The sequence below is a fragment of the Diceros bicornis genome, chromosome 3 (assembly GCF_020826845.1).
Source record: "Diceros bicornis minor isolate mBicDic1 chromosome 3, mDicBic1.mat.cur, whole genome shotgun sequence".
In the NCBI taxonomy this organism is placed as follows: domain Eukaryota; kingdom Metazoa; phylum Chordata; class Mammalia; order Perissodactyla; family Rhinocerotidae; genus Diceros; species Diceros bicornis.
The window spans coordinates 72,476,870-72,495,644 of record NC_080742.1 but is presented as its reverse complement, the minus strand read 5'-3'; the positions used below and the strand labels follow the sequence as shown (position 1 = coordinate 72,495,644).

Below are 18,775 nucleotides of genomic sequence, written 5' to 3'. Positions count from 1 at the left end.
CACATTGGGGGTTAGGCCTTCAGCATATGAATTTTCAGAGGGGACACAGCTCAAGCCATAGCACCACTTAACCTGACAATACACTTTCAGAAATTTATCCCAAGGAAACAATCAGAGATGGGTTAAAAATAAGTAGTGTAAGATTAGTTATTGCAGCAAGATTTATAGTAGGAAAAAAATGGAGGAAAAAAGTCTAAATTTCTACTAATGGAGTATTGGATTAGTATATTATGGTACAGCCATATAATGAAATATCATACTTCATTAAAAAGCGTGTATTAAGATATTTAAATGTTGTCAGGAAATGTTTACACTTCATTAAAAGAATCAAATTATAAATTAGAATGTACGACATATCTATAGATTTACAGAAAGAAGACTAGAGTTGTATTTACAAAATATATTACCAGTTATTTCTGACTGAGACATTTAAGGAAATTTTAATTTTTGTCTTTGTGTTTTTCTGGATTTCTCCTCCCAAATTATGATGTGTATATAGTCCTTTAATTTAAAAAACAGGTTATTTTTAAAAAATAATAACATTAGGTATGGGGCAAAGGTGATATTTATATAAGAGAACACTACCAACTTTAATTCTCTTTATTTTTATTTTAAAATTCTCTCAAAATTTCATTTTTATTGAATTCTAGAGTTGTGTGCAGCAATAATTTTAGTTTGGTTCCCGCGAGGCCAGTTATCAAACACCTTGATAACTGCCCTTGACCTGGCTGCCCATCACAACCTTAACACAGAAACTAAGTCACAAGATCGCATATCTTCATAGAGTCAGATTACTGCTTTTTTTGTAGAAGTGTCTAATCTTTTTAAAAACCTCCAAAGAAAATAGAATGCAGTAGAAAATTCAAATAAGGAAAAGATTAGGAGGTAGGAGTGTTTAGAAAAAGAGAATATGATTTTAAAATTTTATTTTCAAAATATTTTCCCATAGAAAATCTGTTTCTTGTATCTCAGTGAACATATAGAGGGAGAATTATTGGATATTTAGCATTTCAGGTGAAGTTAAAGGACACTGATTATATAATATATGACTATCCAAATGAAACAATAAGAGGGGTTGCAGGTTAGGCAACAAAAATAAGATTGTTTGCTCCCTCATCTTCCAACATTTCTAATTCTGGTGCTGTGTCTTCCTCTCCTTTTTATTCTGTTCACAAATGGATATTGGTGGGAAATACACGAAGTGCAAAGTGACTTTCGCCTGCAGAGCTGCAGGCAGAATTGACAATTCGGAAATTCCACCCTCTAGATGTCTCTCCCCTTCTCACTCTCTCTAGAGGAAGCGAAGATGTCATACATTCCTCATAGGAGAGGGCAGGTGAAAAGAAACCTGTAAGAAACTCGAAAGCACCATGACCTTTGTCCTTTTCCGCTCATTGCTTACAAAATATCTTTTACCACAAACCACCGAACTGGCAGGGCAAACAAACTTACGTGATGAGTTGGGGAGGAAGGAGGTTGACGGGGAAGAGTGAAAGAAATCTATCTCATCAATTTGCCAGACTTTTCTATACAATGTTAACTCGAGTGTATTATTCAACCCACAAGCTTCCTGAGCACTCTGTTCCAGGCAATATGCAGACTCCCAGAGATTATAAACTCAAGGACACATTTATCCCTTAAGTACCTAGAAGCTGTCCAGGTGATAATAGTGATTGAGAAAAGAACCCTAGACAATGTTATAGTTTTCATTAAGTAGTGGAACAAATGGTCATCAGCACTAAATGATGCTTTGTAAGTGGGACTTGTGGAGAGATCCTATGACTAAATAATTTTGGGACTTGCTGTTTAAAAAAGTTAAACAGGTTTCTTTACTGTTAGGCTTCTCAGACTCCTTTATATGCCATGGTTATACTATGAACCTCTAATGAGTTCTCATTAACTTGTATTGTTCCTTAAAACTTGTTGACATCCAGCAGGTCATCTTTACTCAAATTTACCAACATGAAATGGATATTAAATATGCCAAAATTAGTTTTTATTGGTCTTATGGGCCTTTGAAATTTTGTACTGTACTGGAAAAAAAGGCTATAAAGTGTGTGAATTGTGAACTGTTCAGCCAAGGGAAGTGAAGCGACCAGGTTAGTCCACATCTGAATATTTAGGCAGATTCTCTCATTGACATTGACTCTTCTGTTCAGATGTCTGACTCTGCAGCCCCATTTTATACCCTTTTCCTCTGAGATCTTTCTTGAACTATGGTGTCATTATTCTTTACCTTCATAGAAACTAATTTCTTGTCTGAACTACCCCAAAAGCCATCGAAGATGATAGAAAATGGATTAGTATTACTGTTTGTCCCTCTTGTTCCTGAGTCCTCTTTTAAAACATCTTTCCGAATTTAGAGTTATGTTGCACTCCTTACAGAAGGAGTTGGTAATCATGACAAGGTGTTCAATATAGATAAAGGTTTCTGTTTGTTTTAAAATCCCTAATCTGCCAAAATGATGAATAGCACAAACTATAACATCCCTTAGAAGAATTTAATGAAATTAATTTCGATTGGCCTTAATATGTATAGGAACTATTTTTTGGATGAATCTGCCTTTCAAAAAAGGTTGGTCTGTGTGTCTGTGTGAGCGTGTGAGCACACGTGCATGTGATGGTTTCTGTGAAAAAAGAATGTGACCTGTAGACAGATGTAAGATCAGGCTATTAAGCATCAGTGGCAGAAGGTTCTATTGTATAAATTCTGTTTTTTAAGAACCTTTCAAGTATAATTAACATAGACACAGCTGTATTTGGTGTTCAATTGCTTATTATGTGGTACCAGAAGGAAGTTCCATGTCATGACTTATTTGACTGTATCTATAATTAAAAGGTGTATTTTTTAGTAAATTGTGTTTTATAATTTGTTCATATCTTAAACTTCTTTCACAGAATACTCTATTTTTATTAAAATTATGTAACTTCGGTAACTACAGGCCCCAGGAAAAAGGAAAATATTAAGTCTTGGTACGTGAGAATACCCTTCCTTCTCATTGGAACCACTTTAATATTTAATTATCAGTCATAGAGTTAAACCCCAATTAACATTTGAATAAGAAAATTGGTCTTTTATGTTAGAATTTTAAATAACCACATTTTAACATCATCTTTTTGTCAGTGTCAAAGAGACATTATTCTTTTTACTTTCATTATCTCAGGAAAAGAAATTTTATGTTTAAGATTTAAAGCAAATAATTTCATTGATAAGTGAAATGGCAAGTAAACAATAAAAATTTTCTGCTAATTGTAAATACATGCTAACTTTTGTTAGAGATCTTTTTACCCTGAATACTTAACTATAATTCCTGCTTCTGTTTGCTTTTCAAAAAAATTCTTATTTTACCTACTGTTGTATGATAAAAACATACATTCCAAATAATTTATGCAATATTAATACTAATAAGCAATTATACTAATTTTTGTGATATTACTAATTCATGAATTCTTATAATCTTATATAGCTGATATTTCTATAGTCTATATATCATTCATTCATTTCTTTAGCATTTGTGTATTGAACATCAGCAATAGGCCAACCACTGTTCCGGGCACTAGGGGTAAGCATGGAGGCAGACAGTAAACAAATAAATATATCCCTGTTGGATGACGGCATTATGTACAATGGCAAGCAATAAAGCGTGTTAAAGGAGAGGAAGTCTGTGGGAATGGAAGGTTACACCTTTACATCAGGTGGTTAGAGATAACCTCACTAATCCTGAGTCATGTCAGTAGAGATAAGAAAGAAGTGAGCAAGCTGTGTGTGTGCCTAGGGAAAGAGCTCCCCAGCAGTGGAAGCAGCACATGCAAAGGCCCTGAGGCAGAGCATGCTTCCTATGTTTGAGGACTAGCTAGGAGGCCAGCATGGGTGGAATGGAGGAACTTGCCATGAGGAGTAGAGGAGATCAGAGTGTGAGTGTGGGGAAGGGGGATTGTATAAGATCTTGTTGACCGTTTTAAGGGCTTTGCCTTTTACAATGAGTGATACTGTTACAAGGGGTATGACTCATGCTTGAAAAAGGCTCCCAATAGTGTGTTGCCAATACTCTGACAAAGAAAAGACTGGAGGAGAGAGACCAAAGAGGCTGCAGCCATGCTCAGGGGAGAGCTGAGGGTGGCTGGAACCAGAGGAATAGCAGCAGAAGTGCGGGGTGGTCAAGTTCTGGGTATGTTGTGATCGTAGAGCTGACAGAAATTAGTTATAAACTGAGCTTAGGAAGCTATTTTAAATCTCTGTTACCCTGAGTCTGCTAGATAAACATTCAAAAAATATAACTGGTTTAAGTCTCTCTCAAGGCTTCTTCAAGTACATATTTTGCAATGTATGAAAGAGCAAATTGTAGGACTTCCTTTGTCAAAGTCTGATTGAGTGAGTGAGTGAGTGATTGCTGAGGAAGATTCGCCCTGAGCTAATACCTGCTGCCAGTTTTTTTTTTGTATGTGAGCCACCACCACGGCATGGCCACTGACAGACAGTGGTCTAGGTCCGCGCCCAGGAACCGAACCCGGGCCGCCAAAGCAGAATGCACTGAACTTAGCCACTAGGCCACTGGGGCTGGCCCAGGGTCTTTTTTAATTGAATCACTGGTTCAGTGGTATTTTAAATTTTATTGATATTTAAGCTCTCTGCCTTATACAAGTAATATAGAAAATGTTTGATGCAAGTAAGGATATTTAAAATAATTCCACCATTATTGCTTCTCAGACATAGTTTTCATTTTTTATTATTGATTTTTTTTTTTATTCTTCTTTATTATTTTCTGTGAAAACATAGGGGAAAGAGAATAAGGCATGGGCTTTGAGGCCTGGCTTTGGAATGCAAAAGACCTAGGTTCAAGTTCAGGCTCCTGCAGTTACCTGCTGTGTGACCTTGGGAAAGTAACTTAACTTCCTTGAGCTCCAGCAGACTCCTCTCTTGGAGATTGGAGAAAGGATTTCTGTGAGCACCCTCTGTTGTTATGCATATGAAACAGCACAGTATCAGGTGCATATTCAGAATTATGTTTGTTTTAATAACGACTATGACAAGGAAGATATTAATGACACAGGAAGTTTTTGCATTTATTGGAAAGAATAATTTTAGAAAGAGCTATTACCTTTAGGCTTGACTGCAGCAAAGTTGCCATTTACTCCCAATAATTTAGATATAGAAGGCCACGTCACATAACTCAGATTAACACATAGTCTGGTCTATACGCTAAAATAAAGACGTGAATCAGGGCAAGTCCAAAATATTAAATGTTGTATTTAAGCTGTCAGTCGTGTACCTAATTTAGAACTCAGTAAAATGACGGCCCTGTGCTGTGTATAACAGTCTTGATCTTAGTAAAGGGTGACTAAGTGACGTTCCCCTGACTTCCTGTCTCACTTTTCATCACCTGAACCCCTGGCTCCATCCTGTCAGGTAGACGATGTGCCCCCATGAAGTTTATATAACAGGATGACTTGCTCATCACTGTGGATCACAATCTCCTTTGATAGTTGAAGCAAATGGTAGAATTCACTCCAATATAACCCTGTGGTTGGTATCTGTCAAAGAGCAAAGCCAAGGGGCCATGTCGGTCATCAGAACAATAAAGATAAGTTCTTTGCTCTTTTTCATCAAGTTTGCACGGGTTTATTTAGTGAAATAACTGTCTGCAACTTTGTGGTATGAGTTTTTATGCTCTCTGTGTAATAATACAATGTAGTTATAATGCTTCTCTGGATGCCCAAATTCCCAAATTAATAATTTATAAAGAACTCTCCAGTTGAACTTTTGTGATTGTTGTCAATGCTTATTCTTAGGTTACATTATGATTTTTGTGACATCATTTGCTTAACGGGAATTGACTCTGAAGTAATATGTGAAAAAATCCGTTATTAAACTATTATAAAACGATGAGGTTAGCTCGTAGTTCATTGCTTTGTAATTCGTAGATCGGACTTTCCCTTCTCCTTCCTAAAAATTTTGAAAGACCAATATTTTGCTATTAGTTTTTCTGCAGTAAACATTCAGAATGCATTCTGATGGAATAAATGTGATTGACGTATTATTCTGCCAGAAGGTAAATAATTGATGTTTCCCTATTTAGGAATGAAATATAATTATAAGTAATAAAGCATAAATTCTAGCAGCATGTGAGTTTCTGAAATAACAAATTATTTACTGTATACAGAAAGAAAATTCTCAGACTTAAGTGATGCTTTGATATGAATAAAAGGTCTTTGTGTCAATATGATTCAGATATAACTTTAATTAATTGCTTTTATCCTAATTGACTAGTTTACAAGTATCAAATATACACACACACATATGTATATATGAAAAAACAGCATCAATAAAAGTCTTGTTGGGAAAGTTATTTTAAGCATTCATTTTTCTTTGTATTCATAATCCTCATTTTTACCTATTTTATACATCAACACTAAAAATTAGTAATTTGGAATGAAAAATACATAAGTCTTTGAGAATTAAAATATAATCTTTAGAAAAATTAGCTAATATGGGAGGAGATTATTGGTGTTGATTATCAAATGCGAAAGATTCATTTTGTTGAAACATAAACAGATTTTGAAATGAATATGAGATTAATATAGCTTTTTCTCTGTATTAACAAAGACAGTTAAAATTTATATCTTCAAAATTTTAGATGATTGCTATACAACCAGATACTGAAATTGATACAGAATAAATTCTAAATCCCTGCCATTAGATATATTTTATATTTTCAATCCTAATCTTAGTAAAAGAAGATTTCTGTTCAGTCTTCATAGTTACTTTTAAAAATGCTAATGAAAACTTAGCTTTGTTCCATAGGTATATTTGGTTAAACACAAAAATCTTGAAAAGAAACTTAGCTGGTCCGTCTTCTCTGCATATGTTTTTATTCAAATATTTATTTTGCTTTATATGCTTACATATTTAACCAAAAAAAAAAAAGTAGAGAATAAACCACTTCATGTATCCAAAATTTCTATGATTCTTATAGCAATTAAAATTAAATCTCCAATTTCACTTAGCTTAATTTTTATTTGGAAGAGAAGCAGTTAAGACATTTTAGCTTGCATTCAGTATATTTTTTATAATATTTCCATTCAGGGGATATTCATTTAATGGGTCAAATGTTTGGTACCACAATAAAACACTTTTCACTGCCATTCTCAAGGACTAGTCATTGTTTTCTGTAGATCTGGAAAATATTTATTGTGATCTTTTACCTTGAAGGCTGTCTAAAAGAGAATAATTTCGTTCCACTCATTCCAGGTCAAAATATGAAGGAAATGGCTGCAAATATCTCCAATAAATTTCTACTGTATGTAAAGCAATATGTATACTGTGGACCAATATGCCTTTTCCTTAATTATTTAGATTTTTTAAGGAAATATGTATATATGAAGATATAAAATATATAAAAGTAAACATTCAATGAGTAAAAATTACTGATTCTGATTTTTTTTCCAGGCCTGATGGAATTGGAACTGTTTCAGTGGAAGAAAAAGAGAGATTTGAAGAGATAAAAGAAAGACTCTCTTCCCTTTTAGAAAATCAGATAAGCCATTTCAGGTATGTACTCTATTCAGTAATACAAGTATTTGCTTTCTTACTTCACTCAACCTTCCAGTCCCCTATAAATGTTTATTTTGTCTTTCTGCTACTATTCAAGAACTATCAGTAGCTTCTCCTCCATTGCCTGCCAGGTATGATACCCAGTTCTCAATCTGTGGTCTGCTTCTCAGCCTGCCGTTCACTTTCCACCACTCATTTAGGTAGGTCCCTTCCCCATACAATATGCATTATTCCACTGTACCTCTCGCTTGCCTTGTGCATTGCTCATCCTTGCATAGCCTCTTCCCATTAGCTCTGGTGACTATTCTTCCCTCTCTCTGTATCACCAGACCAGGAGACTGTCAAGTCCCACCTTCACAGTGGAGCCTTTCTCAGTTACTCTGGCAAAGAATGGAAAAGCTGAAGTCCTTTAGCATTTGTCGCCTGTACTCGTCTCCAGTCATTTATCACATAGTTATGACATACAATTCTTAAGTAATTAGTTATCATTTTATTTACATTCTGTGAGAACAAGGATCACGGTGCCTGGCACGGTTCCTTACTCAAAAAAATTAACTATTGATACTAAGAAACATTTGCATAGTGAAAGATAAATATCTTGATAACAGTTCTTTTTCCTTGATTATCATTAGCTCAACAGAATCTAATGGTTAAAAACAGAAATATGCCAACACATTTCCTTTTTCTGTCACTCTTATCACTAGATCCTATAAAGTGTTGCCACGTGAGTGTATTGTGTCTTATAGCATGTCTGTCACGTTGCAGGTATGTGATGTGGAATCATTTCATGTGAACTTACTGAAAAAATATACTCAGTTAATATTCCCCTTTAACAGTTTAAAAATACTTATTTAACCGTTTGAACAGTGTATGGTTGCTCTGGGCCACAATTTCCTTATCTGTAATATGAAAAGCTTAGATTCTGTGATTTTAAAATGATATTGAAGGGAGAAATTCTCAGAGGATATGCTATGCATCTGTTCCCCTACACTAGTGATTTCAACTGAGGCTGGTACCACCACCTTAGGGTAAGTGAAAGAGGGAAGATTTTCATTGTCATAATAACCAGGCATGGGGGCAGTCATTTAGTGCTGGGTTTAAACATGCAATGCATGGGAGGGTCTCCCATTGGAGAATTGTTCTGCCCAAAAGGCCTGTAGACTCGCATTAGGAGACATTGTTCTAGGTAGCATAGAAGAATTCAACTTTTACAGAGTTAAGATTGAGTTCTCTACCGAGTTTTTATTGGTCTATTAACAAAATGGAGACACGAAGAAGGCTTTTGCATTTGCAAAGAATGTTTGTGCATTTGCTGTTGTTATGAGTGTTGTCTCTTAGGTTGTGTAGAGACCCTTAAAATCATCGTATGTCTTTAAGTGAAAATCAATATAGTTTTCCCTTTTCTGACATTATTGAGACAGAGCTCATCATTCAGTTAAATATCTATATAAGTCTCCGTGGTTATTTGTATCAGTGCTTTCGTCTGCAAGTGACAAATCCTACTTCAAACTGGTTTAAACAAATACATGTATATGCTCCCTTAACTGCAGGTCTCAGGTAGGTTGAACTTGAAGACAGGCTTCAATTCAGTAGCCACAGCTCCATTTCTTTGATTCTCACGTGGCTGACCTCCTTCATGGGCTGGCTTTATCCCCATATTGGTAGCAAGACCACAGAATTCCTTGGCCTCACATCTATACATGTCAGTCTTCAAAGGAAGTAGTAGAGGCCCTCTCTTTCTGTGGTTCTTTCTTAGGATCATTGAAAAGTTTCCTTAGAAGATCCTAGCGAACTACCCCGCATATCTCATTTGCCCTAAATAGGTCATTGGCCCGGTCCTGAACTGTAGCCAGGGAAAGCCCACGCACTAGCTGCCTCAGTCAGTCACTGATGAGCACTGGGATCACTGTGATTGAGTTAGCCTAGTCAGAGCCACCCCACCAAGGGAGTTTGAGTCCCCCACACTGCCCCTGCAACTACCCAGGAGGAGGCAGGGAACAGCAGTTGTCCACATCATTTATTGTATTAGTTTCTTCTCTGTTATAGTTTTGTTTCTCTATTTCTCTTATATGCAAACCTCTTTTAATAATTTCTCTGAAGATTTACTCTACAGTTCTTTTTAGTTTTTATTTCTTCGATGTACTGAGGACAAGAACTGAAATGAATTGATCTAGACATTTTGGGCTGACTTTTATATTCTCTTTTGATGTTTGTAGAGTTTGTATAAATTTTACCAGTTTTCTTTTTCCTGAGTCCATAGAAGACTGGATAAGAGGAAATGGGATTAAAACAAAACAGGAAAAATTTTAGGTGCCCCTATTTTGCTAAATTTGCCTATAGGCAAATTTAGCAAAAATTTTAAATTATCCATGTGGATTTTCATAAGGATTCTACCAAATGATCTTCCTTAGTCACTTATGTTGGCTTACTAAATGTTAAATTTATGAAGTGTTAAAATTTAGAAAGAGCGTAAATTACTTATCAACTCACACTAAAGAAGTAACCACAGTACTGTTAATAACTCGTGTATAGAAATTTATTTGGGCCCAACTGTATTCCAAAAATGGATTTCAAAGACATAGATAAAATAATAAGGCAAACAAAATTAAACATAAATGAGGAAATTCAGGTTAAAGATAGATTGAATGCATGTCTGGCTCAGCTTCGTCACAGAAACTAACAAAACCAACAGAACAATATTTTTCAGAAGACAGAAGCCCACAAGGACAACAAGAGTAAGAGAGGAAAAAGATGGAAAAAAAAAAGTTAAAAATTTTGTAAGTCAGATAGATGAATGGTATCTAATGTAATCTCCCAGGAAAAACTGAATCGTAAGCTGGCAGAGAGGAAAACAGAGAAGATATCTGATATTATATAATCACCAGAACATTTAGAAATTTCAAGTATCAAGCCCTGCTAGAAATTAAGAGTTGAGAACTATTTGTTATAAATCTGCTTAAGAAACACTTAGATCCCCAGGTCTCTTTTCCAGCTCAGCAGCCAGGCCGCTGCCCCTCCCCTCGCCTGGCAGAGATTGCGGATTTATTCCCTGGAGAGAGTAAAATGAGAGGGTATCTGGACAGGGGTGGAGGAGGGCAGGACACATGAGGCACAGTTGGAGTTGGGGATTATATTCGGAAACATGGAGATTAAATAAACGTTTCTTCTGAAATCTGAGAATCACAGCCTTCTCCTAGCTCATGTACTCGACTCCCAAAATGCTGGCAGGCAGGCAGGCTGACAGGCTTATACCTTTTAGGCATATTATAAGTGTCTTCCCCTGGGACTCTAAGTAGCCCAAGAGGAAAGTCCTAAAGCTGCGGACAATAAAGACTCCCACTGAAACAACCCGGCCAGATTCCCCTTCAGCAACGACCATGCTCTCCACGTACCCACCTAGGTGCACATAGCTTCCATTCAGTTTTTTAATACTGCACTTTTGAAAATGATCGGGTAGCCAAGGCCATCAGACATTCGAGAAAAGCCTTTACTATGGAAGACAGAGCCCAAAACAAGTATATGCAAAAAAAGCAACTTGGACAAAAAGATTATGAGGGAAGAAGAAATTGCGGGAGGGGACTGTGGGATTTATTACTGATATCTTTGGAGAGGTTTGAGAAGAAAGCATCTATAAAAGAAAAAGAAGATATTATAAGAAAAAAGCGAAGAAAACCTCAAGGAACAAATATGAGCTCTTAGAAATTGTATGCAAATGACACACAGATACATATACATTATTGAAAGATTAAGTTAGTGAAACCTTCTGGAAAATAGGAGTACAAAGATGAGAAAAATTAAGGATCTGCTTAGAAGTTTCTTCATAAATAATAAGAATTCCAGAAAGAGTTAAGGCTGAAGGTAGGAAAGTATCAATAAAATTATTCAAAAAAAATTATCCAATATTAAAAGACATAATTGTTCAGATTGAAAGAGCCCATTGAGTACCCAGCACAAAGGATTAAAAAACCCATCAGGATGTATTTTCACGAATTTGTAGAATCTTGGGGATAAAAGAGAAGATCCTGAAACACAAAGAATCAAGAATCAGAATGGCTTCTCAACATGATTTATTCTACAAATATTTATTGAGTGCCTACTATGTGTCAGGCAGTGAACAAAATGGAAAAAGATCCTCTGCAGCTTTCATTTTGGTGTGAGGAGCAATACTGATACCCAGAAAGCAGTGTTATCAGTGCCTTCATAATTCTGAGGAAAGATTATTTCCAACTTAGAATTCTGTATCAGCAAAAGTCTTCATTAAGGGCAATGGTAGAATAATGACATTTTCAGACATGCAGGACCTCAGAAGATGTGCTTCCCATGTTCCATTTCTGGGGAATGCAATATACCAAGACAAAGCGAAAACAAAGAGGGAGAGTTAAGATCCTTGAAACAGGAAATCAGTATGAGAGAGGAGGGAATCTTCATAGTAATGGTTCATAGAGACCCCAAAGTGATGTGGAGCTTAGGGAGCAACCAGTTCTGACTAGAGCAGGTCAAAAAATTCTTCAAGTAGATTAAATTGACAAAACACTGAGATATTTTAACATGTTGAGATTTACCCCTGGAATTGAGTTGGGAGTTGTATTATTTAGATTGTATTAGTTATATTAGAGTTTAGAGCTGTATTAGATTAATTATATAAAAGAAGAAATTAAAACCAAAGACAAGTATTAATTATAAACAAAGTAGTGGCACATAAAAAGTAATCATAGTAAATACTGTCTCAGTTATCTGGGACATTTACATAATTAATATAATGTAGGTACTGAATTTAGACCTAACCCCCAAAAATGATGTAACTGTATTGGAAGGATAGGAAGGACAAGAATTATGTTTAGAGTGGAAGAAAGTGTTCTTAAAAAAAAAACAAAAAACAAAAAAAAAACTACATATCCAAGATGGAGTTAGAGGGGATGATATTTACCCTCCCACCTAAAACAATTTTTTTCTTGTTTTTTTTTTTTTTTTTGCTGAGGAAGATTAGCCCTAAGCTGACATCTGTGCCAATCTTCCTCTACTTTAAACTTGGATTGCCACCACACCACAGCTGATGAGTGGTGTAGGTCTGTGCCCAGGATCTGACCCCGGGCCGCTGAAACGGAACATGCTGAACTTAACCACTATGCCACAGGGCCGGCCCCTGAAACAATTTTTTTAAGGACAAAATATGTGGAAAAAATGATTTTTAAGACGTTAAACATACGACAGTAACTGATTCATGAGAGATGGGAAACAAATGAATAAGCACTTTGCCCCTGCTTACTGCCAGGAGAGTATTTCCAGGCTGTGGCCCAGGAAGGAGGAACCTGGGTGGGTCCACTGGACACCCTGACTTGAGGAGACAGAACTGGGGGTCCAGGGAAGGTACGGCAGCCAGAGTTCTCAGGTCAAAGTTCCAAAGAAGAGAGAGGAGAGACCTATAGGTATTTGCTGGGGATCCCCCTGGAGTCTTCAGCTAAGTATTGATCTGTGCGTATATGTGAGGAAACTATTCAAAGTTGGGCAAAGAGCTATATGAAAGGATTACAGAAAAATCCTCAAAGCTAACACAGGGTGAGGAGTAGTTTCAGTTTCCACTACCCAGAGTGGAAACCTTCTAATTCATGGGCATCAGGTATAGTACTCAGAGGCATTTGCCTCAGTAGTGGAAAAAAATTATTCCTGGAATAGACGCTGTCATGATCTCTCCTAATGAGGATTAAAATCAAGATTAAAATGAATCAAACTGTTTTTAAGTAAGTGACATTTCAGAACAAAGTTCAAGAATAGTTAAAGGAGTACAAAAGTATTCAGCCATCAGTAAGGTAAAATAACAAGATCTATCATCCAGTGAAAAATTTCTAGGCATACAAGGAAATAGTATAATATGACCAATGAAGAGAATAAAAAACCAGCCGAAAGTGAAAATGACACAGACGATAGAATTAGTAAACAAAAATATTAAAAGAATTATTATTGTATGTCATATGTTCAACCTGTTAAGGGCATCAATGGAAAACCTACAACTAACATCATACTTAATAGTGAAAGACTGTTTTCTACCTAAGATCAAAAACAAGGCAAGGATCTCTGCTCAAAAGTCAATAATTAAGGTAACGTGGTATGGAGAGTCCAAAAATACACAGATGTGGTCAGTTGATTTTCAACAATTGTACAAAGACAGTTTGCAAAGCATAAATTTTTCAACAAATAGTGCTGAAACAATTGGATATCCAAATGCAAAATATTAACTTGGATCCATACCTCACACCTGATTCAAAAGCTAACTCAAAATGGATGGATCTAGAAAACAATCTCAGTGTCCTTGGACTAAGCGAAGATTCTTAAAACACCAAAATCATGATTCATAAATGGAAAAATGTTACCTTGAACTTTGTCAACATTAAGAACTTGATCTTCCAAAGACATCGTTAAGGGAATAAAGAGAGAAATCGCAGAATAAAAGAAAATATTTGCACGATACATATCCTACAGGAGGCTTCTAAACAGAATATATAAATAACTCTTAAAACTTTATAAGAAATGAAACAACCCAATAAAAAAAATTGTTTTGACAGATAGTTCACCAAAGATATATGATGGTGAAAAGATGCTCAAATCGTTACCCTTCAGGGAAATACAAACTAAAACCACAATGAGGTGCTACTGCATGCCTATTAGTATAACTAAAATTTAAAAAAATAACACTGAACTAGCAAGTGTTGGCATGAATGTGAAACTGGAACTCTGCATACACTGTTTACAGAAATGTAAAATTGTACAACCCACTTTGTAAAATAGTTTGCAGGCTTTTAAAAATTTAGACATCTAACATTTGACCCAGCCATCCCACTCCTAGGTGTTTTCCCAGGAGAAATGGAAGCATATTCCACACACAGACTTTTATGTGAATGTTCATGCCAACATTACTCATAATAGCCAAAATATGAAAACAAGCCTGATGACTATCAACAAATAATGGATAAAAAATGTATTGGAATGCTTCCGAGAGATAAAAAGGAATGAACTGTTGATACATGCAATAGTTTAAATGAATATCAAAATAACTATGTTGAACGAGAGAAATCACACCCAAAGAAGTATATACTGTATAAATTCTTTTACATCAAGTTAGAGAAAATACAAACTAATCCAAATGACAGAAAGTAAGTCAATGATTGCCTGGAGTGGAGAGGAAACATTTGGGGTTCATGAATATGTGTATTACATAGATTGTAGTGATGGTTTCACAGGTATACACATAGATCAAAACTTATCAAATTGCATACTTTAAATAGGCGCAGTTCGTTGTTATGTCACACTTCTAAATAAAGCTATTTTTTAAAAAAATCTAAGTACTTCCATAATGAGAAGTTAGTCAGATAATATCTAAAACTGAAAAATCAAGAATTAGAAATATTAGCATGTAGGTTAGGGATATGTCGTTTAAATGCCAAAAGAATCAGCTAAAAGTTAAGATATTTTTCTAGAGAAATTAATTGGAGCGTGGGGTGGAACTGACATTAAAGGACTTCTGTTTTTCATTAAAAGCCTTTTACAAAGTTTCCTCTTAGACTGTGTGCATATGTAACTTTGATAAAAATGAATACTGTGTTTAAAAATGGCTAAGGAAAAAAATGGCTTAATCGTAGGACAGGTCTATGCAGGCTCATTTATCTGTAATTTATTAAAGTGCGAATTGGTGATTTCAGTTTATTCAGATTAGCTATTAAACTTGGTTGAATTTTATTTGATAATTGAGTGTTTTCCACTTCACTTTGCTATTAGCTGTCAAAGTGGTAAAAACCCAAAATATTTATTCTGAAAGGCAGAACAAAATGATTCCCTTCTTTTAAAACTTGTTTTGTAGAGATTAATTAAGCTTCTGTGTCATTATTTTCTGTACTTTATTGATTCAGGATTACTTTACTCTGTAATGTGTTGAATTATTTACACATCATGGGCAGCTAATGCTAATTCAGAACATACCCAGTGGGACCTCAGAGCCCTGAAATGCTAAATGTAATCTGGGGATCAGTAACGTTCCATTCATAAAATGTGTCACCCACAGGTTAATGGAAATCAACAATAGGAAAGACAATGGGTGGATTATGCAAATACACTGAAAAGATTTAAGCAGGGGGAGGGGACTACAAGAACCCAATTTGTGTTTTATTGAAACGTGGATTAAGCTTTATGGTATACAGAATGATTAAAGCTACTTTGCTAATTTGCTAATGCTCTAAAAAGCACCACTGCACTGGAAAAACTCTATCAAAATAAATTGGTTGTGGCTTTTTTGTGTGTGTGGGGAGGGTGAGAGGGTGCATAGACGCAAGATTAAGTGAAAGAAATTTTTAACAGTAAATGAAATGATACACAGTATTCTGAAGAAAAATTTGAGAGCCTAGATTAATGACACTTATTACCTGCATTTATCTGAGACTAATGAAAGTTTCACGAAACTAAAACCCAGCCCTAATGTAAGTTCAACTACTGCTTTGTGAGAAACCTTTTTCTTTAAAATTTGGTCCTATAAAACAAATTGAATTTAAAATATAAGGAAACCTGTTCAAATTACAGTGTGAAAATAAGTTATTTCATTGTTAATTACATCTTGGAAAATATGTCTACTAAGCCCCTGAATAATGGCAAAGGACATAGAAATAAGTAAACTTCCTTTCATGTTGTTAGTTCGAAGATTTCTAAGTCAGGGCAAGGTGGCAGCCTAAGCACAGGCCAACTGCTTACAGCAATGGGTCTTGGGGCCAGGCAGTGGGCAGGGAGGGGGTGCTTTGCTGAATCTGGTTCAACAAAGCGAGGAGCTCCAGCTGGATGAAGTGGCCCTGACGTCCCATACTCTTGAAATGGAAAGTGACCTGAAGAGGGGCCCCCTTGTAAAGAGCAATAAGCTTGTCACCACCATGTGGCAACTAACTTCGGAGGAGCCCACTCAGTCTCCTGGCCTCTGACCCTGACTTCAGAACATCCGTAGCCTGCCATCCAGTTGGTGTGTATTAGGAGCACATGGGACTAGAAATACTGCAGATAAACGACTGCTGGCAAAAGCGCTGCAGAAGGTTTATGTGTTTTGTGTGGGCAGGTTGAAGGGTTAGACACCAGCATAGACAGGCAAATGTCTGGAAAGGGGTCTAGCTGGAACCTTGTTTGTCCTAGAAGTTATGTCTGTGGTGTACGCCTATATCTTAAACCGCACATAAATGGAGGATGAAATGGGGGAAATCATTGCCTTTTATTGTAGAGCTTGAGTAACAACAAACCTCAAACAAGAAATTATTCGGGACCGCAGTTTAAGTATCTCTACTCATAGGACCCTAAAGGGTCTTTTCTTTTCCTGTGTTCTTTCTGTCCATATATTATCAAGACTTGAGAACCATTTTCATCACAGTTTACGCCTTTAGTGATTAAGACGTTTAAATCACGGGACTAGGTAAACTTCCGCAGATAAAATTTTCGATGCTATTTTAACCACTTTTCATTGTTCTCCAATAAGGCCAAGTGATAGAAGAGGGAATTATTTAGAAGTCTTGGATATTAAATGTTTGACTTTTTGTTTCTTTTGTTTTTAAAGATACTGTTTTCCCTTCGGACGACCTGAAGGTGCTCTAAAAGCTACACTTTCGTTGCTTGAAAGGGTATGTTTGAACGTTACTTTATAAATTGTTTGCATTCTCACTTGCTATGTATTTTACTTATTAAACTAGGCAGACAGTCCTATTCCTCACAACACCTGTGTTGTCCTCTGAGTCCACAGCATTTCAGCAATTTCTCACATTTTCTTACTACATTCAAACCCCCTATATCCCTCTTCTTCCCCCTCAAAGCCTTTCTGGAGCCTCCCACTGCCATCCTATGCTGAGCTCATGGCATCTTTTTGGTAGTATCCATTTTTCCCACCTCTTTTTTTCCCTCATGAAGTAGGTTTTTTTGAGTTAAGTATAATTATCTCTGTTTTTCAGACTTCATGTGTCTCCTTTATTATCTCTCCTGACTTAGTTGTACTTCTCCTTGTCGTATTCCTCATACCTTTAAGAGTTGTTCATTTAATAGTCACAGACATATCATTCCTTTCATTCTTAATTCATCTTAGAATTTATTTCAACTTGTGTTACTTTCAATGAATTCATGAATTATAGAAATTCATTTTCCCACCAAAAATAAACAGCAAACAAGATTTCATATCCGTGTTAAAAATCTTTTATTGATGAAAGTATATTCTCCACTCCTGTGTTTGTGGTAGATTAGGTTTGAAAAGGAAATATCATTTTCATCTATGTCTATAAAACGATTCATAAGCTAGTTGGAATCTAACAGTTAAGTGATGTGAACAACGACTATTCCTTATCAATATTAAAAAGAATTTCTAGGGATCCTTTCTAGCTCATGACATGATTATTTTGTTCCTGACTCATTGACTTCAGGTACCTGTTCTTGTCCATTTTTCTGCCAAATGAATTCCAGATACTACCTTGTTTGTTAGCACTTTTATTAAAAGCAAAAAAGGAAAGACGTTGCTCAGTCTTGCTTTAAGGACTTGAGAGGTGAGGACTAGAATTGATGACTAAAATGAGATCCTTGGATTCTAGATTGGTTTCATCTATATACCCTGTCTTATCCTTGATTACTGTGCCTTGTGTGATAGAAATATTATTGTACTAATTATCTGTTTTATTAGAATTTTTATAATATTAAAAGCTTCACGTAACCCAGTCTTTTCAAAGTATTTATTTCATCCTATTTATTAAGGTACCATGGATAAGATAAAATCCTTAAAGACCGCTTTACTTTTTGGAAGGGTATCCCATTCTGGGTACCTAGGGCAGCCTCTCTGTGCTCTGGTTTCCATGGTAGAGCCCCCCATCCCCAGCAGGGAAGAGTTAGTAATAGCAGTGATGCCCTCGTGCCCTGCACTGACAGGTGGCAGGATGAACAGCGACCCTTATTCCAGTTATAGTCACTAATCATGTCTCTTGCTGAGCTGAGAGAGAAGTGGTAAGGGCCATTTTTTCATTTTCACGTCTCTGTACTTACTGACTTTTTAGAAAAATAAAATAAAATCTACATGTGAATTTTTGATACTTAGGATGCCTTGGAAGAACATGGAGAGGAAACATGAGACAGGTTGTGTCTCACTTTTTGAGCTTGCCAACCCTTTCTCTGCATTTTGCCAGAAAAGAGGACTCAATTCCCCCCACTCTAAATTAAGTGTCTAGCTCCTAG

At 35.9% G+C, this 18,775-nt stretch overlaps 1 protein-coding gene across 6 annotated transcripts in view; it reads left to right on the top strand.

The window, feature by feature from the left end:
• Positions 1-18,775, top strand: part of CADPS2 (calcium dependent secretion activator 2) — a 495,178-nt gene that overhangs the window by 361,288 nt on the left and 115,115 nt on the right. For all 6 annotated transcript variants that reach the window (XM_058529077.1, XM_058529069.1, XM_058529059.1 and 3 more), the window contains 2 exons: positions 7,448-7,549; positions 17,127-17,190. In XM_058529077.1, the coding sequence (XP_058385060.1) occupies positions 7,448-7,549; positions 17,127-17,190 (166 nt within the window). The remainder of the gene's footprint in view (positions 1-7,447; positions 7,550-17,126; positions 17,191-18,775) is intronic.